The sequence below is a fragment of the Phytophthora parasitica genome (genome assembly GCF_000247585.1).
Source record: "Phytophthora parasitica INRA-310 unplaced genomic scaffold supercont2.23, whole genome shotgun sequence".
In the NCBI taxonomy this organism is placed as follows: domain Eukaryota; phylum Oomycota; class Peronosporomycetes; order Peronosporales; family Peronosporaceae; genus Phytophthora; species Phytophthora nicotianae.
In genome coordinates this window covers 302447-304589 of record NW_008649009.1, presented here as the reverse complement: position 1 = coordinate 304589, position 2143 = coordinate 302447, and the positions used below count along the sequence as shown (strand labels likewise).

Below are 2143 nucleotides of genomic sequence, written 5' to 3'. Positions count from 1 at the left end.
ACTTAGCTTTCTCCACTTAGTATTTCTATCTAAAATTTAGCACAGAAATATATTTAAGCTATGTACGCATGAGGAAAAATCGCAGTTGCTTCGTTCTGGAAAGGTTTTTCTTTTTTTCCTAAAGCTACTCGCACTGCTCTTTTCAGTACATACCGAGGCGTGTGCTGTAGAAAGCGATTCGTATTGATTCGGTAATCTATCCTTCTGGTTAGTGGGGCAAGATGACAAAATACCTTATTCTGTCGAGAAAAGATGCCACAATTCAATGACATCGCAAGATCCACGTCCACTTTCCCAACTGCTCACACTTCCCAGTTGTTCACCGCTTTTGTTGGCCTTCAATGAAAGCGCAGCAACCATCGTCATCGTTACTAACCACTACCAGCAGCACGACCAGCCTCTAAGATTCTTAGTAAGAACGCCAGCAATGTGAATACTGTACTACAGTTTGTAGAGGAATTCCCACGGTGTTGCTTCTGTCGCAAAATGTACCGTAATGTCAACTGCAGCTGTTATTGCAGAATGACCACAGTTCACCAATATTCTTGGTCCAACCATAGTTGTCGATGCCGTAGTTCCGATTCAGCAGATCAGAACTACTCCCACAATCAGGTCGAAAAAGTTGGAGATATCGGTGGTGTTTTTTTTTCTAATGAAAACCTTGCACTAGGCCACATGCATGAAAGAATATATGTGGCTTTTATCATTGTCGAATGCAGCGGTCTGCGTGTAACTTTGGATTGGACTGATGCTCAGTACTGTACAACACCAGCTCAGTCTGAGCTGCCTCCATAACCCAAAATGATGATGTTGTTTTCTGAACGGGTAATCACTTCGATCGAGCTTGAGATTTGATGCTGCATTTGCATTTTTGACCTCCGACACAAGCTGTTGCCTCGTTGCGCTGCAGTAGTTGAAACTAAGAAGTTAGAACATGATGCTTCGAGCTATAAAGCTGGTCATCCAGGCATCACTGTTGCTACAAGTGCTCCAGTATAGCACCTCCGTGAATGGCGTCGAGGTAAACGAAAATTTTCAGAACACTCAGCTAACATCAAAGGACAAGCTAGGTACCGTTGTCCCCGCGAATATCCCGGACTCACAAGACGAGAATATTAAGAAGCAGGAAGAGCGTGGCTTCTTTGACTGGTTTAGCGATGACGATGACACCACGGCTCCTGCTTCACCTGCCGCGGGCAGTACCCTGGCTGCTGAAGACACATTGGGGGAATTCGCGACTACGACGCCGATCCCTGGCACGGCTGCACGGCCATCTACCAGTAGCCTGATGTCAATGTACGGCAGTATGATTGGCGAATTTACGAAAAACACCGATACTGCCTCGGAAGCCGATGGAAGCACGGTGGGCGCCGGTAGCTCTGCCACTACCCCTAAGACGAAGAAGACGAAGAAGCCTGCTGTCGCTGTGACCTCCACATCGTCTTCGGGCAGTACCTCTGGGAGCGATGCAGCTGAAGCCACACCGAAGAGGAAAAAGAAGACCAAGAAACCTGTGGTGGCTGCCTCCGCGTCTACGTCCGCGTCAGGGAGCGAAGAGAGCGAAGATATCGAAGACAGCGGTTCTGGAAGTGGGGCGCCCCCCAAGAAGAAGAAGACTATCAAGAAGACCAAGAAGCCCGCCGCAGCTGCTGTTTCATTGTCTGAATCGGAGGCTGAATCGGGAAGTGACGACCTGTCGGGCCTACTAGGCAGCTCGACTGCGTCGGGAAGCGACGATGTGTCCGACCTGCTCGGTAGCTCGGCTGGATCGGGAAGTGAAGGTGGCTTATCGGGTCTGCTCGGCAGCACCGGCGGTTCCGGAACTGAGGCAGCCTTAGCGGCCCTGCTGGGTTCGAAATTCGACGCCTCTGGTAGCATGCTCAGCTTTGAAGACTTCAAGAAAACGTTCGGCGACATGTTCGGATCGGGGAGTGGTGGTATTGACCTGTTTGGAGATTCGAGCCCCCCTCAGGACAACACTGTTGAAGACGATGATATTATTCTTGGTGAATTGTACGGTGGTAAGGAGCACGGTGATGCGTTCTCGGACATCAAGAACATCAAACTCGGTCAGTTCATCCTTAACATCACTGTACGCGGCCAGGAGCGCGTGGACTCCGTTGGCATTACGACTATGACTCAA

The 2143-nt window shown here is 49.6% G+C and overlaps 1 protein-coding gene across 1 annotated transcript in view; it reads left to right on the top strand.

Annotated features, from left to right (window-relative positions):
• Window positions 1–934: 934 nt before the first annotated feature.
• Window positions 935–2143, top strand: part of PPTG_10806 (hypothetical protein) — a gene marked incomplete at both ends in the record, with an annotated part of 3324 nt that continues 2115 nt past the window's right edge. Inside the window, one exon of the mRNA XM_008906261.1 lies at window positions 935–2143. Within this exon, the coding sequence (XP_008904509.1) occupies window positions 935–2143 (1209 nt within the window).